Source organism: Asterias amurensis, chromosome 5 (genome assembly GCF_032118995.1).
Source record: "Asterias amurensis chromosome 5, ASM3211899v1".
NCBI classification, from domain to species: Eukaryota; Metazoa; Echinodermata; class Asteroidea; order Forcipulatida; family Asteriidae; genus Asterias; species Asterias amurensis.
The window spans coordinates 23,617,192-23,639,205 of record NC_092652.1 but is presented as its reverse complement, the minus strand read 5'-3'; the positions used below and the strand labels follow the sequence as shown (position 1 = coordinate 23,639,205).

Genomic DNA, 22,014 nt, shown 5'->3' with positions numbered 1-22,014 from the left:
TTTTTCTGTCATTATTATCTCGCAACTTCGACGACCAACTAAGCTCAAAATTTCACAGGTTTGTTATTTTAATAAGTTGAGATACACCAAGTGAGAAGACTGGTCTTTGACAAATACCAATAGTGTCCAGTATCTTTAATAGGAATACACAATCTGCGTATCGATACGACAATAACGCTTCATCTTTTACATAACCATAGTTATATCAAAGTGAATTTGTTTCTCAAACACGTTTATCACCAAACGTGGCCTACACTTCCCTTTAAATTCTACCCTACAAATCCACATTTTCTCGAAAACAACACCAATTACCAATAGTGTAATTACCCTTTAAAAGAAGCTAAATAAAGTAACCTGCCATCGCTGTATAATAATTCGATTTATTTCATACGACGTTTATATAAAGATACGATGCATGTAAAATTCATTCATTTGTTATCCTTTATTATTATATGATCTCATAAAGCAAGCTCAGGGAACCACACATTGTTTAGCAGTTATACTTTTGACAAACAGGGTATCTCGAGAAAAAAAGTCTACCACGTATCAGAATATTATAACCTCATCATTTTGAGGTGGCAAACACTGCGAAGCAGAGCTGGCATTAAAAACTCAGTGCGGTGCATCTCTGATTTAATGAGATCTCCATACCCCTTTCTCACTCCGTGGAAGAAGTTGTCTCTAATAATGTCTCAAGGTTATATACCGGGTGAAGCGACCGGTAAGGTCTGACCCATGCCAAGGGGGGAGAGGGGGGGCTGGAGGACCCGTCCTCATGCGGGGTTTGTCACCGCTAGTTGTCGTGATGGACCCCGGTGTTTTTCAGCCGCACACAGCTGTACGTGAACTCAACTAAGGACACGTCTTACGAGAGCTAAGTGTTTGGCCGCCACATATACGCGATAATAATCATTTAAGTGGATTGCAGTCTGCTTCGGAAATTAATTCTCTAAATATGTACTTCCACCGATTTTTTTTTCTTCTTCTCCTAACCAATATCCAGAGTTGAAGGGGGGGGGGGGGCGATGTTGTTGGTGAGATGTTTTAGCGTTCGTGTTACAGTCAAAGTAATTTTTCACATGAATACGGTTACCGAGGAAGAGTACACAAACCTCGCCATTGTAGTCAAGCTGACGGCGGGGGTTTGCACGCGAGACTCCCGGGCTGCCAATCTTGGCTGACTCGCTGGGATGGCATAAACGCCGGAGTTTGTCAGAACCAATCAGCGTGGGTCCAATCACTCATTAATTAGTAGGTGATGAGGATACCATACCGCTGAGGGAAGGAATGAAGGCTCTCCGTCCGGTCTGTGGCAACCAAAACAATTTTGTTTGTCCACGTGGAGGATGGTATGTATGACATAGTGAATTGTCAACAAAAAACAAGGCGTGGACTCCCAGCCACCGCAACGATGACAATTTTTAACGATGAATTGTCGATCAAAATCATGCAGTGGGCGTATACCAGATATTTTCATGTTTTGGGGCAATCGGGGGAAAATACACAATTTGCCCTTTTTCGAGAGCCGGGGGGGGGGGGGGATTCCTGAGCAGAGATGTGTATAGGTCCCCGTCCAGAACCCCTTTATGTGGATACGATGGGTGTTCTATAAGATGTTTTCTTCTTTTCTTCTCCAAACGCCTTCCACGATGTCATTGTTAATTACACTATTATTAAATTAAGTAATCGTTATTCGGGAGTATGCTATAGGCCGTATCAAATATGGAGGGGGAAATGTTGGTTGCGTTGATGTCTTATATAATAGTATCAAAAATTGCATCACAATGAAAATAGAAAAATAAGTTCGTTATAAAGAACACGTCTTTCGTCATAACGAATTATTTAACTGCCTTGACCAAAGTGAAACTGAATTTGTGAATTGGTTATAACGAGTTGTAAAGCTGCCAATGCCGTGACTATTGCATATGGCCTGCATTCGTGTTCGAAGTTCGAATAGGTAGACGAGGACTTTAACTCTGTTATAACGAGTTAAACATGCTTTATGAATCCGGAAAAAGTAACTGCGGGGTATACGTTGTCACACATTGTGAATCCGTTTCAACGAATTGGGATTTGTATTTACGAATTGCGAATAATAATAATAATAATAATATCGAAGTCTTATATAGCGCACGTATCTACCAAACAAGGTACTCAAGGCGAATAAGTAAATAGGCCTACACAATTGTAAATGCTTAGTTTTTCATCCATAACAAAGAATGAGAATAACGAATCACGAATAATAAAAATGAAGTGAGGGATTTGGAGGTTGCGAGTCATATTTAACGATGAAAATAAATTTCGTATCCGTAACAACGAACATTGTGAATCGGTATTCTGATTCATAAAAAAAAATCTCAAAATGCGCCGTAATCCGTAAAAAACGGTTTTACGTGGGCCTAACTACTAAATAGTATTATCCGAATTAAATTTCAGCGAATACCATTTAAAAATCCCGAATACGGAAGTGTTTCTTTAGTTATAATTAAAAAAACAACTTAATTGGAATCCCATGTTATTCTGATTCAAATAATGCCTCGTAATCCAACACAAACGGTTTTACGCCAAATTACGGGGTCAATGAATATCAATGAAATGTTCCAAATGCGGAACTTTTTTTTATAGTTATAAAAACAGGCTTAATTTGAATCCCCATGTTGTTCCGACTCATAAGTTTCTCAAAATACCCCGTAAATATCAATTACAAGTTCCGAAAACGGAACTGTTTCTTTTAGTTATTGGAACAAGCTTAATTTCAATCCCTGTTATTCTGATATTTTTCTAAGTTTCTCAAATAATGCCCCAGGCTTGCAATAGCCCTAAAAACCTCCACACGTGGATAAGTCATTAACAGAAAATGTGTTGACTTTAAAAATTATGTTCCGAGAAAAAAGACGAGTTCTGTTTGGTCAACAAGAAAGCGTGTGTTATCGGATCTCTGCAGGGTACGGTGAACCCCCTGCGGATCTATGCGGGCCTTCTAGAGGTTTTTCTTTAATGTCACAATTAAAAAAGGGTACCCGGTGCCTCCATTCATAGTTTCTTGAAGTAGGGCCTTTCTGTGTACTTACCGAACTGTTCTTAAAAGAGTTATCACATAAATGTATTGTTAAAAAAAAAGATGAAAAAATGGCCTGATTAAATATTTTTGCTGTTATGTCCTTTTGGTTGGTACGCAATCTTCAACAGCTTATTCTATTATGTTTAAAACCTTATGTTTAAGGTCTAAAGGCCTTTATTTTAATGTACACGAAGGTTTTTTTTTTATCTTTAACAAAATTCTCATAGTTTTTATTAAACAAATAATTGTTTTACAGGCTAACTATGTGGTTTATTGGCTCGTTTTGAAATATCAAAAATAACTAATTTTAGTTTAGACAATCATTGATTTATGATTATTAAAGGCAGTGGACACTATTGGTAATTACTCAAAATAATTATTAGCATAAAACCTTAATTGGTAACTAGTAATAGGAAGAGGTTGATAGTATAAAACCTTGTGAGAAACGGCTCCCTCTGAAGTGATGCAGTTTTCGAGAAAGAAGTAATTTTCCACGAATTTGTTTTCGAGACCTCAAGTTTAGAACCTGAGGTCTCGAAATCAAGCATCTGAAAGTACACAACTTCGTGTGACAAGGGTGTTTTTTTCTTTCATAGATCTCTCGCAACTCCGACGACCACTCGAGCTAAAATTTTCATAGGTTTGTTATTTTATGTACATGTTGAGATACACCAAGTGAGAAGACTGGTCTTTGACAATCACCAATAGTGTCCAGTGCCTTTAAAGTAATGTGAACTGATGATGCTTGCCTAGTCTGCGGTGGTGAATGTTATTCACGAATCCCGGGCGGGAATCGAACCCACAACAAGGTCACCATTCAGTCCTTACACTTTATCACATAATGCTGGAAAATAAACATTTCGAAGAAGTCCGTTTGATTTCTGACACGGTTTTCACTTAAAAGGCACTACACCTATTGGTAATTACTCAAAATAATTGTTAGAATACAAACTCACTTGGTAACAAGCAATGGAGAGCTGTTGATAGTATACAACAGTGTGGGAAATGGCTCCCTCTGAAGTATCGTAGTTTTCGAGAGAGAAGTAATTTTTCATTAAAATATTTGAATTTGATTTAGATTTGAATTAGAATTTGAGGCATCGAAATCAAGCATATGAAAGCACACAACTTCGTGTGACAAGAATGTTTTTCTTCCTTTATTATCTCGCAACTTCGATGACCAGTTGAGTTCAAATTTTCACAGGTTTGTTATTTTATGCATATGTTGAGATACACCAAGTGAGAAGACTGGTCTTTGACAATTACCAATAGTGTCCATGTCTTTAATACACAGTGATCAAACCCGCCTTCGGAATCAATCTACTTTGAGGTATGAATCCATCATAGTTCACGGTCAACTTCAAAACATCCCCAGGCAAAGGTTGCCCCCCCCCCACCCAACTCCACCTCCAAATGAATTCACCATACACTAAACAAATTAAAAACTGAAATCTGACCAAATAGTGTCAAACGGTATTTAATTTTCTTATAGATTATATTAACAATCGAGTTTAAAGGCAGTGGACACTATTGGTAACTGTCAAAGACTAGCCTTCATAAGAGGTGTATCTCAACATATGCATAAAATAACTAACATGTGACAATTTGAGCTCAATCGGTTATCAAAGTTGCGAGATAATATTGAAAGAAGAAAACACCCTTGTCACACGAAGTTGTGTGCGTTTAGATGGTTGATTTCGAGACCTCAAGTTCTAAACCTGAGGTCTCGAAATCAAATTCGTGGAAAATTACTTCTTTCTCGAAAACTATGGCACTTCAGATGGAGCTGTTTCCCACATTGTTTTATACCACCAACCTCTCCCCATTACTCGTCACCAATAATTATTTTTAGTAATTACCAATAGTGTCCACTGCCTTAAAAAAAAAACCATCAAGGACCAAATCGTTAGCTTTTAATTTAGGCCATGTTGTGCTCTCAGTTCCCGAGATCACTTCGAGAAGTGACCATTTCTCACGAGAAGCCACCCCTAAGCAATCATGCTGTGATTATCTTTTGAGTAAATCAGTGTCAATGGCTTTCACCTCACACACATCTCTAGTCATTCCAACCATTACGTTTACTCCCTCTGGATTGCATGACACTGTAAGTCACTCAGCAAACTCATCATTTCCCTCCCTCCATCCACCCCCTCCCATAAAAGTACATTAAAACCGTACATATAAAATCACGATCTCTTGACACAAATGTCGTTGGGGTTTCCGCATAGAGCTTTTTAATAGCTCTATGGGTTTCCGTCAATGTGGTGGTTTAAAAACATGAAATACACGTTCATTGATGATCAATAACTGAATTTTAGAATCACGATCAGAAGCTTATTTCGGTCACACTTTTTACACCTTTCTTCCACGCACACGTCCTCTTTTCGTTGGTACAACTATTCACATTTTATAGACCTATTGTAGTCTCAAAATTATTCATGTCAAGAAAAGGTTCACAAAATTAATAGGTCTTGGCCTGAAAGTCATGTTTGATCAATGTCCACTTGTAAAACTGGTAGGTAAATTATTGCTCGGTGCCCTACCGGTATATTTAAGAAGGCGCATACATGTACCGTAAATGACTGTGTCAGTCCTAAACGCTACGCCGTTAATTTTCACTATCTCCCGGCTTCACTCAGCCGCGGTACTCGCCCCAATCGGGCCATACCTCGGAAAAAAGTTCAGAGATCACGAAAGCACACGATACGATAAGCCATCAGAATGAGACGCTAAAGACTTTAGTAAATTGAGTCACGAGGTACAAGAGGCCTCCGCCCCCATCACCTTCAGCAATAAATCATCGTTCTTATAAGACAGTTGACTTCCAGGGGAGAAGTGGGAACACAAGTTTCAATCTCAGAAAGATGTGATGAGTCAAGTGAAATCTAAGGAGATAGTTATCTCCAAAATGTCCCAATGATAATGGATCTGCTAAAAAGTTCAAAACTTTATTTATATAACTTTGAGTGTGTCCGATAGTAATTAAGGTTTGACCACCTATTTTTCATTGGGCTGCAATGTTTGACAGTCCAATTAGTTTAAGTATAAATAAAATAAGTACATCAATCAATAAATAAATTAATAAGCAAAAACAAAAAATTATAAATGTTTTTCTTATAATATGGATGTCATCAAAATCCTAAGGCGCACGAACTTTCATCTGCAGATATGTTCCTACCAAACTGATTTATCATGCGGGCATCTCTTGAATGTAACGTCATTCAAATTATCATTTTGGTTATTATTCATTTCAATGAATGAGAATCAAGAAGGTAGATTCAGCTTATAAACAGCCAGTACATGATCGACAATTACCTGAAATTATGATGACATTTTATGAACATAATATATAGTCAGAAGTTGACTCGGCCAGACTCTATTGTCACAGCGGTAGTTGTAACATGTGAAATGAATTGAAGCTATGGCACCGGTATTTTGCATAGCACTACAAAATCGGCTAATATGAACGAACAAGTAGCGAGTATGATTCGCTATTTTAAAGGCAGTGGACACTATTGGTAACTACTCAAATTAATTATTGGCACAAAACCTTTCTTGGTGACGAGTAATGGGGAGAGGTTGATGGTATAAAACATGGTGAGAAACGGCTCCCTCTGAAGTAACGTAGTTTTCGAGAAAGAAGTAATTTTCCACGAATTTGATTTCGAGACCTCAAGTTTAGAACCTGAGGTCTCGAAATCAACTATCTAAACGCACACAACTTCGTGTGACAAGGGTTGTTTTTCTTTCATTAATATTATCTCGCAACTTCGATGACCGGTTCAGCTCAAATTTCCACAGGTTTGTTACTTTTTGCATGTGTTGAGATACTAGTCTTTGACAATTACCAATAGTGTCCACTGCCTTTAAGCTGATTATTTTTCTTACAACGAAAACGTGCTACTGAATAATTCAATACGATGTGCTGATTGATTTCGTCATCAAAATTGTTGACGTACATCTTCCGGAATTGTTTTGACCCCGATTCAAAAAAGAAACCACAAGAGTGAATTCACCAGAACTTTCTAGCAGATTAAGACTTATCAAAGTCAAAGTTTAGCACATGGAAAATATATTGGAAATTCCGCTAAAGTGAAGCGTACGTGACTTACTCGAGCCTCAGTCTGTGAGTGGGATGTCCTTCTTCTCAACTATTTTGAACAACGTTGGCTAGTTTTACAGGATTCGCAAGAGATTGCTTTCGAAAGATAAAACCTCAACACACATCCAAATATAAAAGCTGCATCGTTACAGTTTTAAGCTATGAATAACAGCTAGTATGGTATAATTTCTGGCTATTACATAGTTTGCTATTTTTCCCTTTTTTATTCAGCGATGGAAAAATAGTGTTAAAAAAAATATTTGAAAACATTTTGTAAACACGATCAACAACTTAAAACAAAACTAAATGCAATGGTTCCTCATCAAGAAATACATCCAGTTTTAAAAATCAGTAAACTTGTATTACCATTATAATACAACTATCGTTCACTTCATATTGCCTGGCATAATTAGATTTTTTTCAAATACTTATGTGGGCATAAAGTGACAATTTTCGATGCCATTATCTCAGAACTCCGCGACATGGTTGAGCACCGTGTCTATAGCTGAATGCACGACCGTGTCGAGGCGCGTAACTCCTCACCGCCCACACCGAGTGACTCCGGTGCCGATGATCTATAGTTCGGAGTTTGTCGACACAGCTCGTTACCTCACAGCAATGGTGAATATTACGTTATTGAATGTTTATGCCCGCTGATTAAAAAACCAAATGGTATAATATAGAAGGAGAGTTTCCTTCAGAGGTTTTCTATTCAAGGTACAGTGAGGAAGGGGGGGGGGCAATTTAAAAATGAGAGCATGCAGGCTAATGTATTTTGATATCTGACCCAAATTAGTGAATCTATCAAATACGTTTAGGTTCCTATATAAATGGGTTCGCTCGGTATGTAGACATGGTTTTTTTTTAGGAAAGAGTAAATCACTGCCGATCGTGTGACTTTACAAAAAGGGAAACACAAGCTTTACACGACAATAATTGTAATCCTCAATCATTTATTGCAGGAGTTTCAAAATATGCTCCTCTTTCAGAGAAAATTGCCGACAAGAGAAATGTGCTCCAATATAACATTTAAGACGGATAGTATAAGCTGACTTGTTCAAGTGTAAACTTTTACAAAATGTTCAGCTTTTTATTGACAATTTCAACCACAGAGCAGTGTCCCGTTCGCATTTACTTCAAACCTTCATGACAAAGGGCAACTTATTAGTGGTCGTACAACAGACTGATTCAAATGTCATATTCTCAGCAAGAAAACGACAGATGATTTACAATTATAATGAGTTATAAATGAAGTCAGAATTAATCCTCCTTTGTACTTATTATTTTGTAGAAAGAATAACTCTGTATTATGGTTGTGGCTGTCAAATGTTCACGTCGTTACCAGAGCCCGAAGTGCTGCACGACCCAAGCCACCATGCCGGTTTTAACGGCGTCACGCTGAGTCCAACACTGGGATTTTGTGTAGCTCTTCGGACAAACTCCTCACACAATAACAAAACACAATCATTCAAAATCGACTCCAACAAAAGTCATTTGTGTTTTACTGGGGCTCTGAGATCTATGGTTGTTTCTGTTTCGCAAAACAATGGAGCATGATGAATACTTCGCTCAAAAAATCCCGCTATTTTCCAGTTTTCCAGAGTGCCGGGTTTGAATTTACGAAACTGATTTTACGTCGTGTCATTAAAGGAACACGTTGCCTTGGATCGGACGAGTTGGTCTATTAAAAGCGTTTGAAACCGTTTGTTGTAAAATGCATATGGTTAGAAAGATGTTTTAAAAGTAGAATATAATGATCCACACAAGTATCACTCGAAACTGCACGGTTTTCCTTTTACGTCGCGAACTATCACGGTCGGCCATTTATGGGAGTCAAAATTTTGACTCCCATAAATGACCGACCGTGTTAGTCGACAGGGTAAAAAGAAAACCACGCAATTTCGAGGCATATATGTGTAGATCATTGTATTCTACTTTTACAATATTTTTCTAACCATATAAATTTTACAACAAACGGTTACAGAACGATTTTCAAAGACCAACTCGACCGATCCAAGGCAACGTGTTCCTTTAATTGGTTCCCTAGCTTTAACAACACGGTTTGTTGCTTGTGGGTGGGTGAGCTTACGGGTGTGCCACTGTGGGGGTATTTTACACGATATAGGGGACTTCCTTGTACAACTAAATTCTTTAGAAAATTGAATAATAGAACAACAGACCCCACTCACAAATCGGATATGTAAGGTTGTGTGTGTGTGCATATGAACATGTCTACGCATTAAAAAGGAGAGTTTAAGCAAAATGGATCAGGGAAAATGACAAACCGGGGAGATCCGGCTTTGTTTTCAGTGTACAAAACCAACATGGACGTCGCTAAAATAACCAAGTCCAAACTTGCAATTTTGCCTCTGGTAATATTACATGCAAATTTACTAGCATGGTTGACAAAATAACGGTCGCTGCCCGAACATGCCCCATGTGCATGTGTATGTGTTGGTTAAATTTGAATCTGTTTTACTTTTCACCTGTGGGCCTATTCATTACCGATCCCATGGCGTGCTCGCCTAACGCGATACAGTGACCTGTATAGTTGCAAGACTCGTTCGACATCGATACACAAGAAAAACCTTACGTGTTTCGCTTTCGGTGTTACGATAAATTGAAACGTAATGCCTGCCTTTATCAGCCCAAGGATCTCGACCAAAACAATAATTGGAAATTGAAGCCAGTTATTGAAAACCAAAACCGTTTGTTATGTTTGTTTGTAAAACAAAAAATCGAGAGCATTTTCTAATAATTACACAATGCACTCACTTGCCACAGCAACCGCAATTTTTAAGTGACTTTAGAGGCCTACACAATCAACAACTTAAAACACACAGATTTTTTGAAGAATCAAAGAAATTTCTTCTATGCGTTTACTCTGTAAAAATCAAGCAATCCAAATGATGCGTTATTGTAAATTTGTTATAGACCTGGTGGCTTTTAGTCCCGAGAGAATAGCGCAGTAGAACTCCTAATTGCTTCGTTTTGGCCTATACCGAAAGCGCCCTCTACCTTTCTTGGTTTTGAAACAGACTTCGCGTCCATTTAATTTTATGCAAAATTAACATGAGGCATGTGGATCTTCTACGAATAATTTCACAAGTCACCAATAACGTTTAGTTTTTTGTTGAAAGTGTAGGTTCTTTTGAAAATAATTTATGTTCATGCATCTTTTTATAAAGGCACATTAATTGTTTAAATCCATTGGACACTTTCGGTAACCAGTATTGTCCAAGGGCCCACACTTCGTGTATCACAACTGATATAAAAAATTACAAACCTGTGAAAATTTAGGCTCAATCGGTCATCTGAGTCGGGAGAAAATAACGGGGAAACTTTGCCGTGTCATGACATGTGTTTAAAACAAATCCGTAACTCTCGACAACGAGAATTGATAATTGTTTTAATGTTTTCTCGAAAAATAAAGCATTTCATGGAATAATATTGCAAGAGAAGTCTTTCATCATTACCTTCTGTAAACCCTGTTAGTTATTTGTAAATCTGTGAACTTTTTGTTTCTTTTTCTGTGCCAAAAGTGTATAATGGCTTTAAAATTCAAATAAGTAAAGTGTAAATCACAAATCCGCTCCATCCAAACTCGTCTTGTTCTTTTTTCCTTTCTTCGCGAGCTCATTAAAACCTGAAGACAAGAAGAAGACAAGTTGGGACTCACTGTGGTTGGATCATTATTCCAGAGATCTTCTAATTTTAACACCGATTCTAATTTCAGGTGTCAGAGGGAGACGCGCAGCGTAAATATCCCACGGAGCTGCCCCGGGGTGACGGCGTAATTGTAGGCCCCACATTGATAGTAATGACGTACCCCTGTGTCCTCAGCGCGGGACGTTATTACAAGGGGGCCACACAGGACGAACACACGGGCAAGAACTCCGACCCTTCCGCGGTACTTTACTCCTCACCTGGACCCATCACGGACAAGCCTCAAAAAGCCTCCCTCCAATCTTACAAGGAAGGTTGAACCTTGCTTTACTTTTTTTTGAGGAGGCTTTCACGAAATGGTATCTTAGACGGAACCTCAGGGCCCAATTTCTTAAAGCATGTATAAGCACAAAAGCTTCATAAGCACAGACAACTCAAAAAGGGTTCCCAGCCAAAATACCGTAAATTGCCCATTGCTGTGAGTGGTATCCTACTAACTCTTTGCTCTCTAAGCAGAATTTTCTACAAAAATATATATTTGAATTGGACCCTGGTCTTGTTATTATGTTGTGAAGATTTTAAACAATGTCCTTCAAAATCGGCGTGTTTTTTAGTACAAACATTTTTGGATTTTTTTTTATAGATTTTTAAATACACTGATAAGAACGTCGAGTGTTTGAAAAAATGAAACCAATAACGTCCATGACAACGTCCTCAAAATCCCTGAGCTATGAAGATGTTTCCCTGACTCATAAAATCAGCAACGTTTCCAGGCCTTTACGAGGATTATACACACATGAGCGAGTTTAAATTATAGGCCTGGCTCATGTGTAGTGTTTAAGAACATGAAACAAATTACGTCCATTAATGTTCCCAGAATCCCTGAATTATAAAGTTGTTTTCTTAATAAAATCTTTTCTGAGCTTTTACAAGGATTACAACGCACAACGAGCGAGTTCTTAGAACGTCTCGTTTTTTAGAACCTGAAACTATATGACGTCCATGAAAACATCAAAGTCATTCCAGTTCCCCTTGAGTTCTAAAATAATGACACAATCGTGTGCCCCTCTGTCCAATCCCCCACCCCTTGCCAATTCTCTGCCGCTCAAGCATTGCTTAAAACATCTTGAACTTGGCAAACGTATTATTTAAGTGGCACAACGCCTTCAGACAAACATACGGTGTTTCAAAATGAAAATGCCACAGACTCGAGGTAAGGCGAACCCAACAGGCTCATGTAATTGAGTACGTGGGTTTATCAAGGAAGTGTATTGAGACGTAAAAACCGCTCATCATCGCTTAAAACATCTCGAACATGGCAAATTGTATTACTTTGTGCATAGAGTAAGGACTTTGTGGCACAACGCCTTGAGGCAAACATACGCCAGTTCCTGGTTCCTCTTTCAAAATGAAAATGCCACAGAGGCGAGGTAAGGCGAACCCACCAGGGTTCATGTAATTGAATACATGGGGGTACATCATACATTCGTGTCAGAACAAGGAAGTTTATTGAGACGTAAATTGACTTGTAAACAAACACGGCGCAACTCGAAGCACGTGGGTGCAGTCAGCGACGGTGAGAAGGTAAATAAACAAAATGTCGGTCACTCTGACCATGACGTCTATAATTGACAGTTGTCAAGACTCAAGAGTGTGGTCGGCCAGCTCAGTTCGGAGGAAGTTTTTTTGTCTTTAAAGGAGCTGGTACAGCAAGGCACACATGAGCATCATCCCAACCCAAAATTGCCATATGGGTAACCAAAAGGTCTTAAACGAAAATTTTAACTTTATGTGTTGCTTTAAAAATCAACACACATAAAAGTTGTTTAACATCATAGAAATTTCCTTAGAGAAGAACAATGGGGAAAATTAATTAATTAACCCCAAAGTCTATCTGAAGTTTTGTGAGTTGGACCTCGGAAAACTGTATTGAAATCTTTAATGACAACATTTGGTAAGAGTGAAAATGTATAATGTTCGCAGACGATCATGTGGTGGAAATATTTTCGCCGGTGAAATGCTGTTGTCACATGCTGCAAATTGTACACATTTTTACAACATTATTTTCTTCTTATTCAGATTTTCACAGTACTTCATAATATGTATGGGGATCACACAATACAGGAGGGGTAGTCATTTACTGTGATTGTCTTTTAGTTCTGCGCCGTTCCAAATATGATATGAATTAGTTATTATTTCCCCCCTCAAAAGCTGATTCTCTAATAAAAATAAATCACAGATGGTATGTGCCGTTGTGAGTTTGTAAATAGTCTTCATCCAAGACATATTTTTGATCCGATGCTAACAATTCTCGTGATCGATTCTTCGGCAGAGGGCGCTCTGTAGATACTTTGCTTCGTCAATCGTATCTGTGGGTTGGACCACGGCTAGAACCAATCATCTCTTCACTGATTTAAGTTCTTACCATGCCCGATATGGGGCAGAGGATATCACCAAATGTTCCCCATTATTCAACACACTCTGATCTTCTTTTACAAAAGTACACCTCCTTTAAAGACACTGGACACTATTGGTAGTTGTCAAAGAGGAGTCTACTCATTTGGTGTATCTCAACATATGCATAAAATAACAAACCTGTGAAAATTTGAGCTCAATCGGTCATCGAAGTTGCGAGATAATAATGAAAGAGAAAACACACTTGTTACACAAAGTTGTGTGCTTCCAGATGCTGGATGTCGAGACCTCAATTTCTAAACTTGAGGTCTCGAAATCAAACTCGTGGAAAATTACTTCTTTCTCGAAAACTACGTTACTTCATAGGGAGCCGTTTCTCAGAATGTTTTATATTATCAGCCTCTCCCCATTACTCGTTACCAAGTAAGGTTTTATGCTAATAATTATTTTGAGTAATTACCAATAGTGTCCACTGCCTTTAAAATCCTCAAAAGAATGACTGAGATTCCAAGCACATGATGAAGACACAATAGGGGAGGGCAGGGTACATCATTCACATATCGAGCGCCAAAATAAAGAAATCAGTGGTCAGAATCCACAAGCACAGTACCGATTTAGTATTGTCAATAATCCGGGGAAAAGCTTCTTTCGCATTTCTTTCTTAAAGGCAGTGGACACTATTGGTAATTACTCAAAATAATTATTAGCATAAAACCTTTCTTGGTGACGAGTAATGGGGAGAGGTTGATGGTATAAAACATTGTGAGAAACAGCTCCCTCTGAAGTGACATAGTCAAGATACCAATCGTTCAGATGTCAATATGGGAGGAGTCCCCAGATACGCATCTGATAAAGAATGTCGGATACCAATGCCACACTGGGGCCCAATTTCACAGAGCTGCTAAGCTAAGCACAACAATTTGCTTAGCATGAAATTTCTTCCTTGATAAAAACAGGATTACTTTTGCTTATCCTGAAAATCACGTGGAAATTTGGTTGGTAATCATGTTTTTATCAAGGAAGAAGTGTCATGCTAAGAAATGTTTTGTGCCTAGCAGCTCTAGGGCTTTACCTTTATGGAATCTGGGTGAATAATAATTACCACATTGTGGTTACGACGAGTAAAATAAGGCGGTTGTATACAGCATTTTGTCCTTTTTAAAATCATGGATATGCAAAACAAGCACAAAAAAACATTCTCCAAATCCCCATGAGATATGAGGATGTTTCTGTCAAAAAATAAAATAGCCAACGTTTCTTACCTTTTTATACGATGATCTGCGGATGGCTGCAACCGAGTTCTTCACCAGTTCAGACCGGGGAGAATACCCTCTTGTGACCCGTGGGTTGCAGCCTCAGATTGCGGTCGAGTGAAACAACTTTCGTACTCCTGAAAACACCCGTATTGAGCATTATAAACACTTCTTGACTGCATACAGTTGATATCTTCAATACAGCGTTTTATGTAGGACCAAGGATACAATAAATTCAACTATGGAATTTAAACAAAGCAGCCGTTTCCTCAGTTTGTAGCTTTGAGTTCAAGCCCTTATTCTGCGGTAAAGTTACAATTTTATTGTTTAGGCATGTGTAGTTATTTTTGTATTGCAAATAGTGGTGTACCAGCGTACATGGTATTAGGATTCTGAATGTCTTTTCCGGAGACCGACAACACAGGTGAATACACAGTAATGGCCGATAATCTAAGCTCTTTACGCCAGACTCAGTGTCATGTTACCCATCATTGCATTGCGGATTCCTAATTCGTCAAACAAAACATACTATATCACAATGAGAGGTAGTTTTTTGTACTAAAAGTAAGTGTCTGTTGCAAAAAGGCAGTGTCCTATGAGTTGCGGGATTGGCTACGGCTACTACTTTTGCTAAAAGCGTTGATAAGGGTCGTCTACCCGTTAATTTGATGCATAATGACACGGTGGCCAAGCCGTAGCCGCAGCCGTAGCCGCTCAGATAATTAGGGGACGGGCAGGCTATATGAGTCTCGATTAATTGTTGTCAACATGTCTGAAAACTTGTCATTTTAGGCGCTTGGTGAAAGTGTTCTTAGCTGTGATGTGACGGTGTAGGCCTACTACGATTTTAGAGCTGTTTGTTGTCATGCATATTGAAGGCACTGAACACTATTGATAATTACTCAAAATAATAATTGTTAGCATACAATCTCAGCTGAGGTCTCCAATCAAGCATCTGAAAGCACAACAACTTCGTGCGACAAGGGTGTTTTTGTCTTTCATTATTCTCTCACGACCAATAATTGAGTTCAAATTTTCACAGGTTTGTTATTTTGTGCAAATGTTGAGATTCCCACAAGCTGTTCCTTGCTCTATGCCCCAAGTAAGAAGACTGGCCTTTGACAATAAATTACCAAAGGTAACAAGTGGCTCTAAGTGCATGGACTTTCAGCCCAAGTCATCTAGCCACATATTATTTGGCTTAGGGAAACTCCATTGTACCATGATTGTACGATGTAATACATTGGCATTCTGGTCACACATTCCTTATTCTAGGAATGTCGGCAATGTGTTACCGTTGAAAGTAAAGCAATATAAAGACTCCTGTGAATTCAAAAGGAATATTCAGTTGAAAATCTGAATTATATAATCGGCGAAGAATTCTTTGCACACAACTTGAATTGACAGTTTCAGATGACAGAGAAAAACAAAACTAAGGGGTGACCCATGACACAGTTAGGTAGGGACTGCACGAGAAAGTTAGATGCTATCATATCAAGTGTAACAACAAGAAAATCGCCAATGATAATATTAAATAATGAAGTGATAGTTTAAAAATTAGCAACTAAAATGATTGAAACTAAATTACCAAAGTTGCAAAAAGTTGGGAAGGTAGTGCTTTCTGCTCTACCAGCCAGGCTTCTGATGGATGATACCCAAGCCTACATCCGTATGGACTGTAAAGGGGGTAACCCTGTTTCAGCCCTAGGAGTAGGTGGCAACGGCCCCTGGCAAAAAAAACAAAAAACACATCTTAAAGTGGCCTTCATCAGGCCGTGTGTGTCTGGCGACTTACATAAAAAATAAAATTAAACCCCCCGCCAAAAAAAAAAAAACAAACCACACATGGATTATAAATTTCAAAATCATTATTTTATTTTGTGTTTTTCACTTCGTTTATTATAAATGAGTTATTGCTTATTATCAAACATAAATCATTCATTTAAGAATAGATCTGAATAAATGAATATGAAACTAAAAAATAAACAAGATACCAATTTTTATTTTGGTATCACTGAATACATTGATTGATATGTCTCTGTACTTTTAAATTGAAGTTAACTTCTACATTTAATTATTTTAGGCATAGTTGAATATTTTCTCCCAATGAGGTGATTATATTCGGTCTTTAATATCCCAATCGGGGAAATGGAGCATCTCAATCAAGGAAAACAGAGAAGTCTTGTAAGAATAAACTATTATAATAAATACTAGTAAACTTGCAGGTACAACCATGTCATAATTCTCTCTTGAGTGAGTGTTGGCTCTGAACTCTGAAATTAGCCGGTTTGTACTCCGCTCATCTTTATTTTCTCATGAAGATGAGCGGAGTATACTGTTCGAAACGTCGAGACCAAACCGGCTCTTTTCAGAGCCAGCACTCCCTCATAAGAGAATTATTACAAGGTTGTACCCGCAAGTTTGCTATTTATTTATAGTTTATTCTTATCCTTCACACCATGCAAAAGCTTCAAACATCACTTCCATCGTGGTTCAGTTATAAAAGCTTGGAAACGGATGACAGAAATCGACACCTTTCACAGTGAATATACACATTGGGAAAGAATGCGCTATTTTCACTTTAAAAAACTTACAGTCTCACAGTTTGTCCACTGCTCCCGAGCAAAATCATCGAAGAAAGACGTTAAAAGTGCAAATTAAGACATCTCTCAAAGTTTTAAATCTTAATGACGTGGATTTGAAAATCCAGATACACAAAAATTTGCTAACCAGGGCTCAATTCCATATTAAAACCTGTTAAGCAGAAAATACTGCTTAACAAATTTCTTTGCTAAGCAAAATGGTGAGTGGGCCACGAGTCACAACAATGTAACTTAGTGTCATTTTGGCTCCTGATAACCCGTTTTTGATAAGAAATATTTGTTTGTGCTTAGCGACTTTATAAAATTGGGCCCGGATCAATAAGACACAGTATCAAAACTTGGAAAGGTGTCTTAACTATCTACGTTAGACATCTCTCTACGATTGTAACTATCAAACCCAGATGTTCACTTTAAGCCTCCGTACTAAGTTGATTGAATTCACATAGTTTTAATATAATATATTTATATCACATAATATACTTCTATTTTTAAGAATTTGATTCTCCGTATTTATCTTGTAAAAAAAAAAATCAAAATACAAAGAAATCAAATACAAACTGCTAATTACTTCACTACATCTGAAAATCTACGTCTGAAAATCTACGTCTGAAAAACTTTACTGGAAAAATATATGTGTATCAAGCTAAAGTACTTCTTATTTATTTGGATGTCATTGAGAGCTAAACTCATTAATATTCACATTTGTTTACCAATTCATCTTTTTCATATCTTAAATTCATTTAAGTACTAATATTCTGGATAGAATTTTACAAGCTGGTCCATTACATGATATGATACAACATAAATGGAAGGGCTTTAAGTTTGCTTTGACCCGATGCACCTGACGCCATCACACGGATTCAAATCTCATTGGCGCCATTTTTAGTAGTGTTCATTTTAGGCCACATGCATTCAGTAAAAGGTGCGCGAGATATCGCACTTACTCAAAAAAAAATTTGGGGGGACCACTCTGGTCCATGTACATTGCTTCAACAAGTGAAAAAATCAACTTGCACCCATGGGTTCCAATGTTTCGCGCCCTTTGGTTCCAATAATCAAATGCGGGCGAGACTTGCAAGATCCCTGGTCGCGTCACATAAGGCAATTTACGGGCAACTAATTCAAAAGAGTTCCTTTCGCATTCAGTGCATGGCTGTTTTCTCCAAGTTGCCAGTAAAATATATCATTTTGTGAAACGAACTACACATATGCAAATTTTAATCCCAAACCGTGTGTTGCATCGAGATGCCAGGGGGTCAAAAAGTAGGACAAAAAGGATTTGTAAAAGTTTGAAATAGGGGAAATTCTCTCAACTTAAATATCCACTTAGTGTCATTAAGTGTCAAATACAAAACTTGGAGAGAAGTTACCCTTCCGTTGAGAATTATCTCTTTATAGATCTTATGTGCATGGCATCACTGCAATGAAGCGCCCTCATGTGCGCAATGCGGAGACAGCAGTGTGATTCTCATTGTTTTATTGTCATTTCTCCTCCAAATGGTTGCAGGATAACGTCAATGCATAAGGTCTATTAGGCTATATCCAAGATGGCGTCTACAGCTACAACTACAACTCGTCCCTAATAGTCCCTAAGAGTGTTGTTGAAGTCATACTAAACTACAACGCAAAGTGGCCCGGAAGTCTAGCCGTAGCTGCAGTTGCCAATATCACCCTGCACTTATGCTGTCACTTTTGCTTGAAACACCTAACTGTCAGCAATTACTGCGTTATCAAGGCGTCAAATGTACATGTAGTACACCAGCAGTGTAGTTAAGCACGATCATAATTCCTGTGAATGCCAAGCGAATGTTGGCGTCACAAAATCGCTACGAATATTCGCAAGTATGAACTGGGCTTAAGTCGCGGGTCGACATACATTTTGGACAAACGCACAAGCTTCTATGTTTAGCATTAGTGCGGAAAGCTATTTGGACACAGCCTTAATTCACAGGGAATGTTGCAGAATAAACAAAAGAAAGCACTTTATAGTTATTGATATTACCAAAACAAAGATAGTAGAAAAAGAAATATTCATCTGGAACTTTAAGCTGAAAGTCAGTCTCTGAAAAAATTATTCTCAATGTCTAACAAAACAGAAACGAGAGAGTGCATGCAAATGGAATGTTCCGAAAAACTATTTATAAATGGATAACTGTAGTACTGGCTTTAACATTGAATGATAGAGGTACATTTCATGACTGATTGTCCGATGAGGTCGCTGCACTATAAAAAAAAACACTCATCACATCTTCATTCTTAAAACATCACAAGGTACAAACGGTTTTTGGATGAGGTTTGCCCTAAATAACATGAAAAGAAAACTTCATGATCTTAAGTTTTCTACTCTTTTTTTTCGGAAGACACTTTTGCAGCCTAAAGACAATCCCTTTAATAGCTTTTATACAACAATTCAAATTTGTGCAAAATACAAAAAAATATATCTTCAAAGCCAGAATCTTGAATAGTTGACAATCACAACTGCACTCACTTCATTCGTCAATATTGATTCAAATCTATTTATTATTTATGAGTTTCGAATTCCTTCAGTTCTTTAATATAAACCTAGATTTTCTCTTTTATAAAATAACACGTAGGTGGGTTGCTGGAAGTGGTGATACAGTCGACACACTCTCACAACATCGTGAAGTGTAAGTTCCAAATTTATAGTTGCAGGTGAAATTTTCCATCATTATGTAGAATCTGTCAAGAAAAAATTTAATTGAAATAAATAATAATAACGACGAATGAGTGAAATCAAATAAGCAAACAATGATCATTAACTAGTGAATGGGAGAACTTGGCTGTACTTGGCTATAACTAGCGGGTGCAAGCTTTTGTGGGGTGTAGTGGCCGAGTGGATAAGAGCACCGAACTCAAGCTCTGGTGCTTCTGTTCAGCAGAGTGTGGGTTCGAATCCCGGTCGTGACACTTGTGTCCCTGAGCAAGACACTTAACTATAATTGCTTCTCTCCACCCAGGGGTAAATGGGGACCTGTGAGGGCAGAGATGGTTCTTGTGATTGGTTTAGCCGAGTAGCGCATATAATGCGCACAGGCTGTATTGAGATGGTTCAAGGAATGATTTAAAGCCCAGTGACCAGGGGTGATAATGTCGGAAGCGCTTTGAGACACCCCTCGGGCATGAAAAGCACTATATAAAAACGGTCTACTATTATTATTATTATTATTATTATTATTATTATTGTTATTATTATTATTATTTGTAAAATCTCTTGTGAGAGGAGTGGCAACTCTAAAAAGAGCCGATGCGGTCAAACAGGGAGACCATCCATACTCTTTTCTTAGCCAACACTCCTCCCACAAGAGATTTTACATGTATGGTTGCACCCGTAAAATTACTAGTTATAGTTTCTTCTCATCTTGAACATCATGCAAAGCTTCAAACCTCATAATATAATAATAATACTGTTTGTCCGAAAGACATACTGCTCCTAAGAGCTGCCAACTCACCATATTTCTAGAGTTGACGTGAAAGCTCAACTGTTGAATACAGCTCTGAAGCCACTGAGCGTGGTGTTGCCAAGAGGAGGGTTCTGACCATCGGTGACAAGTCGGACAAACAACTGTCTGAAAGAGGCTGTGATCTGTGCTGGTGGTGTCTGAAGGAAACAGGAAACAAGTACATATCAATTGAGTGTCTTGTTATTATAAGAGATGCTAAAATCAGCGATAAAGAATATTATTATTATTATTTTTTGTTCTACCCATACACCGATATGTGTTAGCACTGTATACTCAATACTTTCCTGAGTCCTGTGAAAAATGTATTAATGATATGTTAAATGTATTCATTTTTTTATTCTTTTTTTTTATTACATCACAAAAGAGCATAATACTGTTAAAACCTGCTTTGTCGATCCCACCTTTGGTTCAAAAGTAGTGAAAGTAGAGACGCCAAGAAATGCAAGATAATAAAACTGAGAAAAGAAGGGTAGTAAGTGTCAAGTTGTTCAATGAAAATACATCAGCTCATGTCATTTCCATACAAATTTTAGCCCCTTTTTGATCTATCAGGAAGGAAGATGCCAACGCAAAATTAAAAATATTTTAATATATTAAATTAATTTTTTAAAATTATTATTATTTTCTTTTTCACCCCTGTTGGCCTGTTTTGGCTTATATGTTTGCGATAACACCATGTGTGTTTCTACTTGCCAGGTAGAGTTTGTTCTTAGAGAACTGTCTTGCTTAATTCTACTACCGCGGTGTAGAAAAGAATTGTCCTGCTTACTAACCATTACCTGGGCTGTTTTGGCTTGTTTCTCCATACTGATATTTCCAACAAACAACTCATTTAACTTGATTACATCACATAATGTAGACAAAAAACAGCTGATATCCTTCATGCTTTTTTATTATTTTTTTTATTAAAAGTTGTCAGCGCACATAGACCGTTTCTAGTGTGTTCATTGGTCAATGATGACGTCACTGTATGGCAAAATATTTGGCATACACGCGTGAACAAAATGGTGTACGTGCGTCCATAAAAATGGTCTCACAACGAAACCGCACGCACAGTGAGACACTCAGCGTTCTCCGGGTTCTTTTTCTATGGGTTGGAGCTTTCATGATGCAGGGAACCACCCACAAACTGTCTTACCATTCCACAGTAGCGTCCAATCAGGCGACCGGCCGAGGAGCTACCATCGTACACTTCAAGGTAGTCCTGGTTACAGACACCCTCGTCTCCATCGATGGCCAACGTGGTGAAATCCAGAGTCAGTTGGTTGCCGCCCGTCGGTACCTCGATGGACCATCCACAGTCGAGATTGGTGCCGTAAGCGAACGGGTGGGCGGGGCTGGTGAAACTACCCGTACGACCGCCCACAGCTCCTCCACAACCTGCAAGGTATAAGAAGAAAATGCGTCAAAAATCTGGCACACAAAAACAATA

The 22,014-nt window shown here is 38.1% G+C and overlaps 1 protein-coding gene across 2 annotated transcripts in view; it reads right to left on the bottom strand.

Moving 5' to 3' along the window:
• Positions 1-16,363: 16,363 nt before the first annotated feature.
• Positions 16,364-22,014, bottom strand: part of LOC139936905 (cubilin-like) — a 96,275-nt gene continuing 90,624 nt past the window's right edge. For both annotated transcript variants that reach the window (XM_071931722.1, XM_071931723.1), the window contains exons 64-66: positions 21,721-21,962; positions 20,571-20,719; positions 16,364-19,800 (exon numbers count right to left, since the gene is read on the bottom strand). In XM_071931722.1, the coding sequence (XP_071787823.1) occupies positions 20,597-20,719; positions 21,721-21,962 (365 nt within the window). In that variant the 3' untranslated portion in view covers positions 16,364-19,800; positions 20,571-20,596. The remainder of the gene's footprint in view (positions 19,801-20,570; positions 20,720-21,720; positions 21,963-22,014) is intronic.